Raw genomic sequence first — 15,170 nt, forward strand, 5'->3', positions numbered from 1 at the left:
GGCCTTGGTTGTTTTTTTTCCAAAGAGCTTGTTATTTTAAAGTACTTATCTATATCTAAACTTTTCTACTTCCAAAAGACAGGCAGTGGAGATAGGAGGGCAGAAGTGACTGCTGCCAGGAGAAAATTCCTCTGAAAACACACAGATTTGCAGCGTTCCTGAATACATCTGTTCAGATGGAGCCTGTGGGGGCCTCTGGCTGGGAAGGGAAGGTGAAGCAATGATTCCTTGGAATCTTTAATGGGATTTGTAGATAGTGAAACAAAGAAATTAACAGTCAGAATCGAAGATAACTGTTAAGCAGGTATTCTTTATTAGCAGCGACTCACATCACAGTCTTAATAATTGTCAGAAATTCATTTGTTTGAGCCCTTTCATTCCATCTGTGCTGCTGGGCTGACGAGCAGCATTGCAGGAGCAGCAGTGGAGCATCTCGCAAGGGGTGGCTTGCTTAGACTGCAGCTGTCCCCAGGGAGGGGACAGCCCGGTTGGGGCAGGGCAGGAGGTGTGGTGGCACTCGCTGGTGGCATCCTGCTGCCCAGAAGCCTCCCTTCACCCCCGCTGCCCTGGAGCCCCGCTTGGTGTTGACTGTGGCCGGCAGCCAGCTTTCTCCTCCTGCTTCCTCAGGCTGTGTCAGGAGCTGAGTTGGGAGGTGAGAGGAAAGGGAAGAGGGCAGCGATGGCTCCTGGGCACCCGTGCGCCCTGGAGGAGGGGCTCACCAGCACAGCCCTTTCCTCTGCTGGTTAATATTGCCAAGAACCTGCCCGCTCTTGTGTGGGAGCAGGAGGTTGCTAAAAAGCAGATACCCAACAGCTTCTACTTCTAAAACGATGTTGCCCAAAAAAACCAAAAAGCATCCCTTGCTCAGGGAGGGCTGGCTGGAGGCTGTGCACGTTGCAAATCCCCTCACCCCCGTGCAGCCCCTGGGTTAAAAATGATGCCCTAAGGCTGGTGACACCCAAAATGAAAATGTGGGGCTGTGACAATGTGACCCTGGGGGGAATTCAGAAGAATGGAGCTGTAGTTCAGAAAAGCAATGATGACACCAGCGCAGGCACTGAGTGCGTAAGGCTTGTTTACAGGAATAATCCCTTCCAGACGTAAATCTGGTGCTATCCCTTTTCCTCATAAGCCACTTTTTTTTTTTTTTTTTTTTTTTTTTTCTCTTTCCCCCGGCTCCTGCCTTCCCCATCCCCACCCAAGCAGGCACAAGAGCAGCTCTTGGAGCCGACCAGCCCCTGGGGCTGGGCAGGGCACGGCGGTTGCCAGACCAGACTCGGAGCCAAGGATGCTGTGCCAGCAGCTGGAGGCTCCCGAAGGACACGGCCGGGGACAGCGACCTTGTGGGGCGAGCTGATGTCTGAAAGGCAGTGGGGGGACCCAGCTGAAGCACCCATGGGCAAAGCCGGTTCCTAGCACGTTGCTCCAGTGAGTTAAGACGATGCCAAGGTTCAAGGCTGGGTGTTTTATCTGAACCCTTATCTAAACCAGCGATAGCAGAGCTGAGTAATGGAAACCGAGCGGCGCATGGAGAGCAAAGCCTCAGAGGGTGAGCGGTGCAGGCGCCTGGGATGGTTTGTTTTGGGGGAGACACTGTGTAGAGGAGTTAGTTAAAGCCTCCAAAGGTCTGCATGTGCGTTTGTTCACCCTCTTGCAAAAAAAACCCAACAAAACAAACCCCAAACAAAAAAAAAAAAAAAAAACAAGGAGCAAATTGCAAACAACCCTGTGTTGACAGGATATGTGGTTAAGCATTGGCGCCTGTCCCAAGCTGCAAGCAAGGGTGGAAGAACAACCAAATTTGGGAGAGGATCAGCCATGGATGTGGCTACCAGCTGCGGACAGATGGTACATGCTGGAGCGGTGGTGGGGAGGGACCCCAGCATGGCCCCGTGGCCGCCACATACTACACCTTGGTGGCCCTGTGATGAGGGAGTTTGGGGTTTTGGGATGAGAAAGAGAAATTCTGGGGGTGGATGCTATTGCCATAGCCCCTCTGCTCTTGGCCACTGTGCCCCCATTGGGCGCAGATGCTGGTCACCACCAGGGAGGTGGCCCTGGGCTGGGGGGTGGCAGCGTTGGGTGCGTTGCCCGTGGGCATGGTTCAGGATGAGGCTGTTGTGCAGGATCCTGCAGTTTCAGGGGGAGCCCCGCTGCTGGGCGCTGCCCCATCCCCTTGTGATCGCTGGCAGAGACTCGAGAGACCAGCAGCAGAGTTGGCTCCTTTCTAGCACGCTCTCCTGCTGTGACTGACATGCAACGGGGGGGGCCTGGGGGCAGCAAAAAGCCTTTTCCAGAGCTGTTTAAAGTGGACGCTTCCTCATGTGTCCAAAAGATGACACGTTTCAGAAGCACGGAGCAAAACAAGCCCTGTTTCAGACCTCCCCGGTTTCTCCAACCTGTGTCCAACAGCACCTTCCCAACCTCAGGCCATGACTCCTGGGAGGTGCAGCCCCCGAGGCCTCGCTGGCAGAATCGCTCCAGGGGATCTGCGCCCGCCCCCCCCCCCCCCTCCCGGTGCAACATCTGCCTCCGTGCGCAGGCAGCGGAGATGCCCCACACCCAAAAGCCGAAGCAGCGCTGCCAACGCAGCAGTTTCTCCCCGCTACAAGCGTGTTTACCCCTTTGTGAGGAGCAAGCCTACTGCGCTTGACCTTCCCCGTCAGCCTCGCGTCCCCTGATGCCCCTGATGCCTGCGGCAGAGCTCCCACCAAGGGCACTTCTTTAGAAGCTGAGCAATGATGTTGACGTGCCTCAGCGTTGTCATTTTGGATCCTCTGGCCTCTTGGCTGCCCTCTCCCTTTTGCAAAGGAGCCCACTGAAGGGTGGGGAGCATCCCAGCCCCTGCCCTGAGAGCCTGGTGGAGGCGGGGGCTGCGAGGGGGGTGGCTGGGGGCCAAGGTGATGAGATGTGGTCTTTGGAGACCTCTTCCTCCATCCCCTTTCTGTCCTAATTCTCTTTTTCCCATCTTCCCCCCCTGTCCACCCTTTCTTTCTTGCTTTGAGCTGCAGGGAAGGATATTTAGGAAGGAACAAGCTGGAAATTAACCCAGGAAAGCTCCTTGCTCCTGCGCTGTCCCCTCTTTCCATAGTCCAAGCCAGCTCCTGGCTAATCCCCAGCCCTTCCTGCCCTCGGGGCAGCAGAGACAAGAGGGGTGTCGTTTTATGGGCAAAAGAGAAACGCAGCCAAGAATTTATTAATAATATAACTGAAGTCTAAGCAATCAAAGGGCCTGTTTTAGCTCGGATTGAGCTTGCACAAAAGGCAAATAAAGCAACGAATGCTGTTGGACAGCACTAGTGGTACAGCTCTGCATTTCTTTAGCCGGCCCTTGGGGAGCAGTTTCCGGTCTTGGGGTCCCCAGCGCATCGCCCCACACCTGCCCTGCCCCTCGCCCAGTGTCCCCCCGCTCCCGCATCCCTCCCGGCAGCACCCTTAGGGGAGAACAGTGAACGTGTTAATCTGCTCAGAAAAACCGTTACAGCTGTCTGTACTCGACCGTAGCGCCTCGCACAAAGATGAGGAAATGAAAAATAAATGAAGCGTCACCAGTCGGCCATTGGAAAAATAACTTAATTGAGTCCAACCAAAGCTGCGGACAGATTGAAATGAGCTCGGGAGGCGCAAACCCTACCAGCCTCTCTCCAGAGGCTTTGCAAACACGGTGCGTGGCCTGGGGCTGACGCAGGGGCTGGCAACCCCCAGGAGCACCAGCAACTGGGGCTGCCCCTGTGCCTGCCCCCCAGGATGGATCTGCAGCCCCACATCCGTGCTGCCGGGGGGCGGGGGGGGGTGTGGGGAAATATGAGAGCAACCAAATGCGCTGTGAGAGCTGACAGGTGGTTTTATTTACAGAACATCTCAAAGCAGTGCCACAAAGGTGTGACATCCTCCCTCCTGCGCATTTATCCCCACTGGAACAGGGATAAATGTGGGCTTCAATGCCATCCTTTTAACCCTTTCTTGGCTGTTTCTCCTGCCACTTTCCCCCCACCCCACCCCCCTTCCCCATTTTTTCCATCTGTGCCAAGTGTATTTCTGCGTTAAGTCTCGGTGCGCTGTGCCAGCCCAGCGTGGGGGCCGTCCCCAGAGCAGGGTGCTGCTGCTGGGGGGGTCACCCCAGCTGGGACCGGGCAGGGAAGCCACCAGCATCCTTTGGGAGCAAAGCCTGCGGTGCTGGGGAGATGTTATCTCTTGTGAGGCGCAGGCTCGGTCCCTGCTCCACAGGGTGACGATGGGTCCATCCCCTGCCTCCATGGGGTGACGTGGGACAGCTGCCGGATCCGTTAGCAGCTCCCTCCCGTGCACAAGAAGATCCCCACGGCCATGCCCAGCAAGGCAAAGATCCCCAGGATCAGGCCCAGCACCAGCGGGGCATGCGACCGGCTGCTCTGTTTCCCTGCAAGAGGTGAGAGGGATGGAGGTGACGATGGCGGTCACCCCCACCGTGCCACCGCGTGTCACCGCCCCCCCCCAGCCCCGGCACGGACCTGTCCTGGCGCTCTGAGCCCGCAGGATGCCAACGCAGGTGGTGTTGAGGAAATGCTGGAGGTCCTGGGTGGTCTTGGGGTACTTCATCAGCTCCCTCTCGGCAAAGGTGGCCACCGCGTCCTTGCCAGGCCAGCGCCGCTGCCAGGTGGCGTTGGGGACGTGGAAGCTGAGGAAAGCCGTCCCGTTGAGGGTCACCTCGTAGAAGCTGTGGGCCGTGCCGTCGGGGAAGAGGCGGCAGCCCAGGTGGCAGCACAGCATCTGGGTGTCTGTGGGGACAGAGGGAGGGGCCCGGGGTCAGCACGCTCCCACCCTCAGCAGCCCATTGCCGTCACCAGCATCAGTTTTACAGAGACGGGTGGTTTTTTGGTGCAGAGCGAGCTATTCATCGCTCTCATGGTAGGACACGGCACAGGGAGCGCGGGGACACCGGGCGAGGGGAGACATGGGGCTCACGCCAGAGACCCCGCGGTGAGAAAGTGCTCCCCAAGGGCCAGGTAAAGAAACACAGAGCTGGGACAAAACTGGTTTGGGGGTAACAAAGACAAGGATGTTAAAACAAACTCTGGGCAGGAACATCAGGGATAACGCAGGCTTGCGGAGCAATGCAGGCAGGGGTGTGAAACCATCGCCGTCAGCACCCCGCAAAGGCTGCATGGTGCAGGCAGAGTGCAGGTGGGATGCAAGTGGGGTGCAGGCAGGGTGCCCACACCTCAACCGACCCCCCCAGGCTGCAGCCCCCAGCCCTTTTCCCAAGGGGCAGCAAGAGGTTGAGCACTGCCCTGCTCCCAGCGTGGGCTCCACAATTCCCAGCTCTGCAGAAAGGCTCCTTTTGCCCAGAGCAGGGTTTTGCAGGTAGCCGTGTCCCCGTCCTTTTGCCCAGCAGTCCCTTGAAGAGCCATCCCCGTGCCCAAGTAGTGCAGGGGGGGGCTCCCCTTCCCCAGCGGGACCTGTCCCCCCACCAGGCCATGCGTCCCCATCCCTGTGTCCCCCAAGGGTACCACTCACAGTTGATGGGCCTCTCCATGCTGAAGAGCTTCACCAGCTGGCCAAAGTAGACCAGGTAGGTGGCCACGTCCTGCTGCCGCCTGGCCCAGGCATCCGGGGGCTCCAGCGGCAGCACCTGGGTGACATTAAACCCCTCCAGGAGATGGCTGAGCTGCCCGTCCAGGCTGGCGTTCCCCCAGAAGACGGAGCTGCCTTTGGAGACACGGGTCCGTTGCAGCATGGTGAAGGCAAGCGGGGCTGCGAGAGACACCAGACATCACCCACCACCCCGTCCCCTCCCCGTATGTCCCCCACGCCAACCCCAAGTCTCTCCAACCCCACCGCCACCGTGTCCTCGCCTTACCCGCCTGGTCTGCCCCGCAGCCCAGGGCACCGCAGAGCAGCAGCAACCAGAGCATCGTGGGGACAGGGATGGGACAGGAATGGTGGCCCCACCGATGGTCTGACGCAGGGAGTTAAGCCGAACCGGGGAGGTGGGGCTGCGGGAGGAGGAGAGTGGGAGTCCGGCCAAGTCTCTCCCATTTCCTTAGCCCAAGCCACCCACACCCCTTCCCTGCCAGACATGCCGGGCCCTGCAGCGCCTGGGGATGGTGATGCGGGATGAGGCTCCAAGCTCACCCCAGGGCCTGCAGGACCACACGGCACCGCTCCAGCCGGCGGGAGCGAGTGGCCAGCACCTGCCTCAGTTTCCCCATCCATAGGCTGGGCAGAGGCCCCGTCCCCGCTCCCCTGGGGCGATGCAGGAGGCCAGCAGGGACACAGCGGTGGGGGACCACTGCAGAGGAGAAGGGAGGGATGGAGGGGAGCGGCCTTGCAGGCTGGGCTCGCTCCGTAGGCTTGGTTTTTAATTACACCTAAAATAATCATAGATTAAAATTAAAAACCCACGAAATCTATATTAAAACACCCAGCTCGCCCTGCTGGCACAGCATACCACAGCCTAGGGCAGCAGGTACCAGCACCACCCTGCCTGCCATGGCACAGTATGGCATGGTGTGGCATGGTGTGGTGCAGTATGGTGCAGTAGGGCATGGTATGGCACGGTATGACACAGTATGACACTGTATGGGGCAGTATGGCACGGTACAGCACAGTATGGCACGGTATGGCACGGTATGGTGCGGTGTGGCATGGCATGTATGGCACAGCGTGGCACAGTATAGCACAGTATGGCGTGGTATGGCACGGTATGGCATGGTATGGTACAGTATGGCACAGTATGGGGCAGTATGGCATGGTATGGTACAGTATGGCACAGTATGGGGCAGTATGGCATGGTATGACACAGTATGGCACAGTATGGCACAGTATGGCATGGTATGGCATGGTATGGTGTGGTATGGCACTGTATGGCGTGGTATGGCACGGTATGGTGCAGTATGGCGTGATATGGCATGGTATGGCACAGTATGGCACAGTATGACATAGTGTGGCATCGTATGGCACAGTATGGCATGGTATGGTGCAGTATGGTGTGGTATGGCATGGCGTGGTGCAGTATGGCACAGTGTGGCATGGTATGGTGTGGTATGGCAGGGTAGGGCGCAGTATGGCATGGTATGGCACAGTACAGCATGGTATGGTGCGGTATGGCACAGTATGGCACGATATGGCACAGTATGGTGCAGTATGGTGCAGTATGGCACAGCATGGCGCAGTATGGTGTGGTATGGTGTGGTATGGCACGGTATGGCACAGTATGGCATGGTATGGCGCCGTATGGCACAGTATGGCACGGTAAGGCACAGCATGGCACGGTATGGCACAGCATGGCACAGCATGGCACGGTATGGCACGGTATGGCACGGTATGGCACAGTATGGCACGGTATGGCACAGCATGGCACGGTATGGCACGGTATGGCACAGCATGGCACAGCATGGCACAGTATGGCACAGTATGGCATGGTATGGCACGGTATGGCACAGCATGGCACGGTATGGCACGGTATGGCGCGGCCCGGCGGCGGGGAGGGGCGTGGCCCCGCGGCGGGGGGCGTGGCTTGGCCGGGAGCGGGCGTGCCCTGGCGGGGGCGTGGGCTTTAGGGGGCGTGGCCTTTAGGGGGCGTGTCTCCGCGGGGGCGTGTCCGGCGGCGCCGGTGCCGGGAGCGCAGCGATGGCGGCGGCGGAGCTGGAGCGGCTGCGGATGGCGGGGGCCGGCATGGCCATCGCCGTCCTCACCAGCGGCGGCGACGCGCAAGGTGGGGCCCGGCGGGAGGAGGCGGGGGGCGGCGCGGCCCCGGGCCCGTCCCGGGGGCGCTGCGTGGCCGTGGCCGCCCGGCCCTGCGGGCGCGGCGGGGCCGGAGTCCGCGGCGCCTCGGGGCGCGCAACGGAGACGCGGCCCTCGCTCCTCCCCGGGCGCCCGGGGCGGGGGAGCGGCGAGGCGGGTGGCGGACACACACCCCGCTCCCGTTTCCCCCCCCCCCACGGGGGAAGGGTCGGCGCGTCCCACCTGCGGCGCTTCCCCATCCCCATCCCCCCCACGGACCCCCCTCCGTGAGAGGTCACGGACCCACGGGGGAACCCCCACGGTGCCCCCCCCCCACCCGCCGATAAGCAGCGATTTCTAATACGTCTCACTCTCAGGCAGTTGCTCATCCGCAGCTCCCACCCGTGCACTGAGTTTCCCCGGCCTCTGCCCGTGTGGGTGCCCCCCGCTCGAGGGGACACTTCAGGGTCACCCTGTGGGGCGCGGGGTCCCGTGGGGCCTCCCCAGCTCACGTCTCACCTTTCCAGGGATGAACGCCGCCGTCCGCGCCGTCACCCGCATGGGGATATACGTGGGAGCCAAGGTCTTCCTCATCTATGAGGTTGGTGGACCCCCCTCCGCTCCCCGTCGTGGGTGGGGGGAAACCACCCCCCCCACCCCGTGCCAGGTCACCCCTCACCTCCGCTCCCCGTTTCTCTGCAGGGCTACGAGGGGCTGGTGGAGGGGGGAGACAACATCAAGCAAGCCAACTGGCTCAGCGTCTCCAACATCATCCAGCTGGTGAGGATCACCGGTGGGGCCACGGGACCCCCAAATCCCACTCCCCCAAACCTGCGTGACGAGCTGTGTGTGTCGTCCCCCCCCCCCATTTTTTTACTCTCCAGGGTGGGACGGTGATCGGCAGCGCCCGCTGCAAAGCCTTCACCACCCGCGCGGGCCGGCTGCGGGCTGCCCGTAACCTGGTGGAGCACGGCATCACCAACCTGTGCGTCATCGGCGGGGACGGCAGCCTGACGGGCGCCGACATCTTCCGCTCCGAGTGGGGCGAGCTGCTGGAGGAGCTGGTCCAAGATGGTGGGTGAACCCCCCTCCCAAAACCCTTGGGTGGGTAGAGTGATTCAAGGGGTGTGACCCCCCCCCCCAGCCCCACTAGGACCCCCAGGGAGAGCTGGGCTCCTCTGCCGCTCCGCAGCATCCAGCCCGATGCTGGGGGGAGAATGGGAGCACCCTAAAATAACCGTGTGTCCCATCCTCCCCCCGCCCCCCCAACAGGGCAGATCAGCAAGGAGGTGGCGCAGGAGAACAGCCGCCTGAACATCGTGGGGCTGGTGGGCTCCATCGACAACGATTTCTGCGGCACTGACATGACCATCGGCACCGACTCAGCGCTGCACCGCATCATGGAGGTCATCGACGCCATCACCACCACGGCGCAGAGGTGAGCGGGCTGGGGGCTGCGGGCTGGGGGCTTGACCGCTCCCCCCCTGGGCGTACGCACCCACCTTCCTTCTCCTCCCACCCGTGTCCTTGCAGCCACCAGCGGACCTTCGTGCTGGAGGTGATGGGCCGCCACTGTGGGTAAGCCCCCGCGGGCGAGGAAGCCCATCGGTGGGACGGGACGCCACATTTTGGGGCCGGTGCTGCCACCGCCGTGTCCCCCCCAGGTACCTGGCGCTGGTGTCTGGCCTGGCTTCAGGCGCTGACTGGCTCTTCATCCCCGAATCCCCTCCGGAGGACGGCTGGGAGGACCTCATGTGCGAGAGGCTCGGGGAGGTGAGGGGGGCTTCCTACAGTCCCGTCCCCCTTTTCTCCCTGGAAGGTCCCCACAGGGACCTGGGCTGAGCCCCGCAGCCAGTGCCCGGCCCCTGCGAAGCTTCGGGAGCTCCCGCCATTGTCCCTGTGAAACGGGGCACTCAGCCGAGTGCAAATCCAGCCCTTGCATGCCAGGGGCAGCGGTGGCTCGGGGGCTCGGCCGTCCAGAACCTGAGCCACCCCCGCCACACACCTCTCCGGGCTACAGCCAGTGGGGGCAAAGGATGCTCAGACGCGGCCGCCGGTGAGTTTTGGCTAAGCCGCGGCGGCTGTTTTCTTCCCCTCACACCCAGACGCGCAGCAGAGGGTCGCGGCTCAACATCATCATCATCGCCGAGGGCGCCATCGACCGCAGCGGCAAACCCATCTCTTCCAACTACGTGAAGGACGTAAGCGCCCGCTCCGGCGCCCGCTCCGGCACCCGCGGTGGCCAGCGGGTCCCCGGCGTGACGTCTGCTCTGCTCCGCAGCTGGTGGTGCAACGCTTGGGCTTCGACACGCGGGTCACCGTCCTCGGCCACGTGCAGCGCGGAGGGACCCCTTCAGCCTTTGACCGTGTGCTGGTAGGTTTTGGGAGGGGGGACACGGGAAGGGGGGGGTCACCCTGCAGAAAGGAGCAGGCGGCTGGGGCACCCCACTCCTGCCTTCCCTCTGCCTGTTGCAAAGGACTTGCTGGCTGAGAGGAGGCTCAGACAGGCTTGGCCCCGCTGTGCCAGGCAGAGTGATGCACCCGTTACCCCTCATGTGCTGCAAATTTCACGGGTTTTTAAATAAAACCAGCAGCTCTCTGGCTGTAAATCAGGCGGTCAAGCAGCTGCAAGGTTTCCAAGCCTGCGGGAGTGTTGCTGTGCGAGCCCAGGGGAGCATCCCGCCCGGCTGGCACGGGTGGCCCAGGTGTCACGGGGTGGCGGGGGTCCCTTTCGCTCCGCAGAGCAGCAAGATGGGGATGGAGGCGGTGATGGCACTGCTGGAGGCCACGCCAGACACCCCCGCCTGCGTGGTGAGCCTCTCGGGGAACCAGTCGGTGCGGCTGCCGCTCATGGAGTGCGTCCAGGTGGTGAGTACCGGGGCGGGGATCGGGCACACCAAGCCCCCTGGGTGGGGGTCCCGCTCCCCTCCCCGCAGGCGTGGGGGTCACGGTGCTGCATCTCTCCCCCTGCCAAGACGAAGGATGTGCAGAAGGCCATGGATGAGAAGAGGTTTGAGGAGGCCATCCAGCTCCGTGGGAGGTGAGGAGCAGCGACCGGGATGGGGGGAGATATCCCTATGGGGTGGCCAAAAGGAGGTGCTGGGATGGGGGCTTCTCCCTGGGGGAAAACCAGCCGCTCCTGCAGCCGGGGAGGGTCGTCCCCCCCCTCCCCAGGGTCCAGGCACGCCTTGGGGCCATGCTGCCTTGTCCTTGCAGGAGCTTTGAGAACAACTGGAACATCTACAAGCTTCTGGCGCACCAGAAGCCAGCACAGGAGAAGGTGAGGAGGGTTGGAGAGCGGCAGGGGACACCATCCCTGCCTTGGGGACACGCACCCAAGTGCTGTCCCCATCCCTGTCCCCACAGAGCCCCTTCAGCCTGGCCATCCTGAACGTGGGTGCCCCCGCCGCGGGCATGAACGCTGCCGTCAGATCAGCCGTGCGGATCAGCATTTGCCAGGGACACACCATCTATGCAGTGAGCGACGGCTTCGAGGGCTTGGCCAAGGGGCAGGTAAGGGGAACGGCGAGCCTGGGTTTCCCAGAGGGATGAGTTTGGGCTTGGAGGGGGGGTGGTGGGGTGCTCCCCCACCCCAAAACCGAGCGCTGCTGCTTGCAGATCCGTGAGGTGGGCTGGCACGACGTGGCAGGCTGGCTGGGACGCGGCGGGTCCATGCTGGGCACCAAACGGTAAGCACAGCCCCGGGGGGGCTGGGGGACGTAGTGGAAGAGACGCTGCTGCCCCGGGGGATTGCAGGGACCCCCTGTCCTCACCCCGTGGTCTCTTCTCCCCTTCCCTACCGCAGGACGCTGCCCAAGACCTGCATGGAAAAGATCGTGGAGAACGTGCGGAAATTCAACATCCAGGGGCTGCTGGTCATTGGGGGGTTTGAGGTGCGGGGGACCCCTCAGCCCTGTTTCGGTGGGGGCCAGGGCGGGCTGTTGGCATCCCAGGCGACACCAGCCCCCCAGGCCATCCCTTTTGGGGTGTGGATCCATCCCCTGGGGCCAGCATCTCCCCAGCTCTCGGCTGCTTGCAGGCGTACGAGGGGGTGCTGCAGCTGGTGGAGGCCCGTGGGCAGTACGAGGAGCTCTGCATCATCATGTGCGTCATCCCCGCCACCATCAGCAACAACGTCCCCGGGACCGACTTCAGCCTGGGCTCAGACACAGCCGTCAACGCGGCCATGGAGGTGGGGAACAGGGCAGGGCGCAGCTCGCGGGGCCGTCCCGCTCCACCCCTCGACAGGCGGGAATGAACCAACATCCCATCCCAGGCAGCAAAAATGGGTTTTCCTAGTGTGAGCTGCCTTTCTCCTGGCACAGAGTTGTGACCGCATCAAGCAGTCGGCCTCAGGCACCAAGCGCCGGGTCTTCATCGTGGAGACGATGGGGGGCTACTGCGGGTACCTGTCGACTGTCACCGGCATCGCGGTGGGCGCTGACGCCGCCTACGTCTACGAAGATCCCTTCACCATCCATGACCTGAAGGTGAACAGGGCGGGAGCTGCTTTCTGGCAGCATCGTTTGGGTAAAATAAGAAGGAAAACTGGGAAAGGGAGGGCTGTGGGGCAGGGCAGGATTTGGAGGAACACGGTCAAGGCCTGGGAAGCTGCTGTGTTGCTGTTAGTGGCACTTGGGTCCAACCAAGAGGACCAGAGGGACCCAGGATGGCTGCCAGCATCCTGGCGTTCATCTTGCAGGCCAATGTGGAGCACTTGACCGACAAAATGAAGACAGATATCCAGAGAGGATTGGTGCTGCGGTGAGTTGGGGGCCCCTGGGGACACTCGCTGAAAAACCCAGCCCCGTGGTGGGGAGCAAGGGCGGAGCTGAGCTCTGCCCGCAGCTGGAGAGGGGTTCCCGGGTGCAGCGGGGTTTGGCACGGTGGGTGCACGGCGTCCTGCCTGGGGATGCCATGCTCGGCCAGGGGGACAGTTCTACGCTGGATGCATCCGGGGCCATCCTGGGGAGATGGGCTGGGGCGCTGGGCCTCAGGGAGAACAAAACAGAAAAAAAAAAAAAAAAGGTGTTTAGAGGAGCATGGAGGAACCCCCTGGGGATGCCAGATTAAGGAGCAGCCCCCCCACCTCTTCCCTCTGCTCCTCCAGCAACGAGAAGTGCCATGAGCACTACACCACCGAGTTCCTCTACAACCTCTACTCCTCCGAGGGCAAAGGCATCTTCGACTGCAGGATTAACGTCCTGGGCCACCTCCAGCAGGTACAGGGGACAGGACCACACAGGCCACTGCTGTCCCCAAGAGCTGGGTGGGCTTGATGTGCCCATTTCTTTGTCCCCAGGGGGGAGCCCCGACCCCCTTTGACCGCAACTATGGGACCAAGCTGGGAGTGAAGGCGGTGCTGTGGATGTCAGAGAAGCTGGAGGAGGTCTACTGCAAGGGTGAGCTGACGGCTGGGGGTCCCATGGGGGGTGGCTGGTGGCACTGGGTAGCCCCTGCTGCTCCGTTTAGCCCCTGGAAGGTGGCCATGGTCAGCTGTGTATCCCTCCCAGGGCGTGTGTTTGCCAACTCGGACGACTCTGCCTGTGTGATCGGGCTCAGGAAGAAGGTGGTGGCCTTCAGCCCCGTGACGGAGCTTAAGAAAGTCACCGATTTCGAGTAAGTTCCCACGCCCCAGCGGTTTATCAGGCCCTGGGCGGACCTTCCTGGGCCGTCCCTGGGGTCACTTGAGAGCCGTGTCCCCCCCCTGCACAGGCACAGGCTGCCCCAAGAGCAGTGGTGGCTGAACCTGCGGCTGATGCTGAAGATGCTCGCCAACTACCAGATCAGCCTGACCGAGTATATCTCGGGGAAGATGGAGCATGTCACCCGCCGCACACTCAGCATCGAGAAGGGCTTCTAGTCCCACCAGCCTGAGCTGTAGCCCCCTCTCCACATCCTCTCCATCCCCACGTGCTGCTCGGGGAGCACCGGGTCCCCCCTTGTTCTCAGTAGCCCTGTAGCTTTGCCATCGACCCCTTGAAGCAGGCAGAGCCTGGTCCCAGCTCCCAAAACAGCACAATCCTGCCCCAGATCGCTGGTCCAGGGTCTGGTCCCTGTGCAGATGCAGACAAGAGGTGTTGCTAGAGCCCAGCTGCACATCCCAGACCCTTAATCATCCCTTAAGAGTTTATTCCTATTATTTAATGGTGGGGTATCTTGATTCTTTATTTAGCGGCTTGACCGCCTGAGCCAACTGCTGCTTTTAGTTGCCTGCCCTGCGTGCAGGAGGGGAGCTGAGGGGGATGCGGTGCCGTCCTGCAGCAGGTAGGGGCTGGTCCCGGGGGCTTTTGGCTGCCCCATGAGCCCCGGTAGAGCTCCATCCTCCCCCGGCGTTTGCTCAGTGGGGTGTCTCGAGGGCTCAGCGCAGAGCACCGGTCCTGGCCAGCCCCTCTTCCCCGGCCACCTTGCATGATGCTTGGATGCGACCGTCACCGCACGGCCCCGGGTGCCGTGCCCATCATCTCACCGCTGCTCTGTAACCCCCAAATCTTGTATGATTCGTGGCGCTGCTCTCCTCCTCTAGAGATAAAACCCGCTGGAGCCAAACCTGCCTCGCTCCGGAGAGTGGTCATTGCGCGCCGAGTCCCCGTGGGGAGGAATGGGGGGGGCAGACCTGGGGTTAGGATGGGAATGAGCAAAGCCAGATGGTTTGCTGGGGCCAGGTTGATGCTGGGCCAGGACGTTTCCCTGCTTCATGCGTCCTCAAAGCCTGGGAGAGTGGGACTGCGGGCGGCCTCTCCCTGGCTGGGCTGTGGCGGGTGCTAGGTCAGCATCCCTCTGCGGGCAGACTTCGCAATCCTGGAGAAAAATTGCTTCTCCCATGGCTTGGTTCCCACCTTCAAAGAAAGCGCAGAAGTGATTTATCAAGGCGCTGTGTTTGTTTGTTAAGGCAGTTTCTCAGGGCAGCTGCCAAGCGCACTGGCTCCCGCCTGCAGTGCTCGGGCTTGGCTGAGCTCTGCCGCGCTTGGCCGAGGCCGGACGGCTGCCTGTACCCCCTTTCCCAGGCCATTTTCCTCTTGGGGCTTTCAGCTGACGGCTCCAGCCTCTGGGATGTCGCCAGCACAAGGATGCATCACAGTCTTTTGGGTCAGATATGCAGTTATTTTTTTCCTCCCCATGGAGTTGTCCCCAAGTGACAAGTCCCCCTTGATTTCAGTGCTTTTCCCCTAGCTGGCTACGTTACTTGTTTTAAGCTCTGGAAGATGATGATAATCATTGTATCTTCCCTGCCAGAGCTGGACAGACGGAGAAATAGTGTTTTACTTGCTGATGGAAGCAGCATCACTGCTCTTCCTGGGCAAGTATCTGCTCTGGGGACGCCAGGCAGAGAGCGGTGGGCTCTCCCACCATCCCATGTGCTGCTTTCAAGGAGCCCCAACCAGCTCCCAAGCAAGACCGTCCATCAGCCACAGACACCGCACCGTGGTGGTCCCTGTCCCATCAAGCCTCCGAGAGTCCCCGAG

General features: G+C 61.6%; 2 protein-coding genes across 2 annotated transcripts; one reads left to right on the forward strand and one right to left on the reverse strand.

Annotated features, from left to right (window-relative positions):
• Positions 1-3,826: 3,826 nt before the first annotated feature.
• On the reverse strand, positions 3,827-5,926 carry PROCR (protein C receptor). Its single transcript, XM_074878273.1, has 4 exons — positions 5,840-5,926; positions 5,497-5,733; positions 4,491-4,757; positions 3,827-4,399 (listed from the first exon to the last, which is right to left on the reverse strand). Exons 1-4 carry the CDS (start codon positions 5,892-5,894, stop codon positions 4,287-4,289), a joined length of 672 nt encoding a protein of 223 aa, XP_074734374.1. The 5' UTR covers positions 5,895-5,926; the 3' UTR covers positions 3,827-4,286.
• A 1,641-nt stretch (positions 5,927-7,567) lies between these two features.
• On the forward strand, positions 7,568-14,253 carry PFKL (phosphofructokinase, liver type). Its single transcript, XM_074877991.1, has 22 exons — positions 7,568-7,696; positions 8,232-8,305; positions 8,407-8,484; positions 8,589-8,778; positions 8,977-9,142; positions 9,238-9,282; positions 9,369-9,477; positions 9,810-9,905; positions 9,986-10,078; positions 10,447-10,572; positions 10,680-10,744; positions 10,921-10,984; positions 11,071-11,217; positions 11,323-11,393; positions 11,510-11,597; positions 11,744-11,896; positions 12,030-12,194; positions 12,407-12,468; positions 12,815-12,926; positions 13,007-13,106; positions 13,218-13,323; positions 13,420-14,253. The coding sequence occupies exons 1-22, from the start codon at positions 7,612-7,614 to the stop codon at positions 13,565-13,567; spliced, it is 2,343 nt and encodes a 780-aa protein (XP_074734092.1). The 5' UTR covers positions 7,568-7,611; the 3' UTR covers positions 13,568-14,253.
• Positions 14,254-15,170: the final 917 nt, after the last annotated feature.

This window comes from Strix uralensis, chromosome 9 (genome assembly GCF_047716275.1).
Source record: "Strix uralensis isolate ZFMK-TIS-50842 chromosome 9, bStrUra1, whole genome shotgun sequence".
Lineage (NCBI taxonomy): Eukaryota > Metazoa > Chordata > Aves > Strigiformes > Strigidae > Strix > Strix uralensis.

Bases quoted from the DNA above. Each gene is read 5' to 3' on its own strand.
- PFKL (XM_074877991.1), top strand. From the start codon at position 7,612: ATGGCGGCGGCGGAGCTGGAGCGGCTGCGGATGGCGGGGGCCGGCATG. The intron at 8,779-8,976 runs GTGGGTGAACCC...CCCCCCCAACAG, and splicing joins GGAGGAGCTGGTCCAAGATG to GGCAGATCAGCAAGGAGGTG. The intron at 11,897-12,029 runs GTGGGGAACAGG...CTCCTGGCACAG, and splicing joins CCGTCAACGCGGCCATGGAG to AGTTGTGACCGCATCAAGCA.
- PROCR (XM_074878273.1), bottom strand. From the start codon at position 5,894: ATGCTCTGGTTGCTGCTGCTCTGCGGTGCCCTGGGCTGCGGGGCAGAC. The intron at 5,734-5,839 runs GTAAGGCGAGGA...TGTCTCTCGCAG, and splicing joins CTGCGGGGCAGACCAGGCGG to CCCCGCTTGCCTTCACCATG. The intron at 4,400-4,490 runs GTCCGTGCCGGG...CACCTCTTGCAG, and splicing joins GGCTCAGAGCGCCAGGACAG to GGAAACAGAGCAGCCGGTCG.